Below are 1,051 nucleotides of genomic sequence, written 5' to 3'. Positions count from 1 at the left end.
ATATATATATATATATATATATATATATATATATATATATATATATATATATATATATATATATATATATAATTATTGATCTATTTTGTTTTCGAATCAGGAAAACCGTATTTTATCGTAACGATTTTATTTCTAATCAAAAATGAAAATGAGAAATTATTTATGAAAAAATAAACATACAATAAACATACAATCATCATTGTGTAGTGATAAAATAATCAATCCTGGTGATAATAATTTATCATTTCCAAGAAATACTTTTTCATCAATCGAGAATAGCATATGGAAATAAAATGTATAATACAGTACAGAGATCGATGATTTTGAGAGCAGATATTTTTATTACAACAAAGAAAAGCAAATAATAGAAATATCATCGTTTTTTTTTTGCATAAAAAGTTTTTTTTATATTAAAAATGATTGTAAATTGATGCAAAATAAATGATATTTATTAAATCATTCATCATTTTATTGTTAAAAGCGTACTTATATAAGTGACAGTAAAAAGCTTTGACAAATTCTTATTACAATTTATTTCCCAATTCTTTTTTTTTTTCAAATTTAAACTTATGATTGTATAATGATTTATGTAGTATTTTAGGTTGACAAAAAAAATTTTTTCTTACCTCTCAATAGCTGTGATTTTTCTCTGTTATAAATATGTTTTCTATTGAATGATAAAAATTTGGAAATTACATTTATTACAAAAAGAAACATTTCATTTTAATCATGAGCAATACACAAAATAGCATTTTTCCTGGATTTATCTTTTCGGAATTTTACACCTTCAACATTATACTATTACAGCTACAGTACAGTTACAGTTACAGTACACTAAGCTGCAGTTATTATGATGATAAACCAACATCGACAACTTTTCATCGTTCTTATCATTTTCCATTTATCACTTACTGCAACTTCTTATCCGTGTAAGTTGTTTATCATTATTATTTATTATTACTTATTATCATTTATCATTTATTATTATTTATTATTTATTATTATTATTATTATTATTATTATTATTATTATTATTATTATTATTATTATT

At 20.2% G+C, this 1,051-nt stretch overlaps 1 protein-coding gene across 1 annotated transcript in view; it reads left to right on the top strand.

The window, feature by feature from the left end:
* Positions 1-850: 850 nt before the first annotated feature.
* The window catches only part of LOAG_17968 (hypothetical protein), a gene marked incomplete at both ends in the record, with an annotated part of 2,743 nt that continues 2,542 nt past the window's right edge, over positions 851-1,051 (top strand). Inside the window, one exon of the mRNA XM_020450637.1 lies at positions 851-929. Within this exon, the coding sequence (XP_020305661.1) occupies positions 851-929 (79 nt within the window). The remainder of the gene's footprint in view (positions 930-1,051) is intronic.

Source organism: Loa loa (assembly GCF_000183805.2).
Source record: "Loa loa unplaced genomic scaffold supercont3.163, whole genome shotgun sequence".
Classification (NCBI taxonomy): Eukaryota; Metazoa; Nematoda; class Chromadorea; order Rhabditida; family Onchocercidae; genus Loa; species Loa loa.
This window is presented reverse-complemented; position numbering and strand designations above follow the sequence as displayed.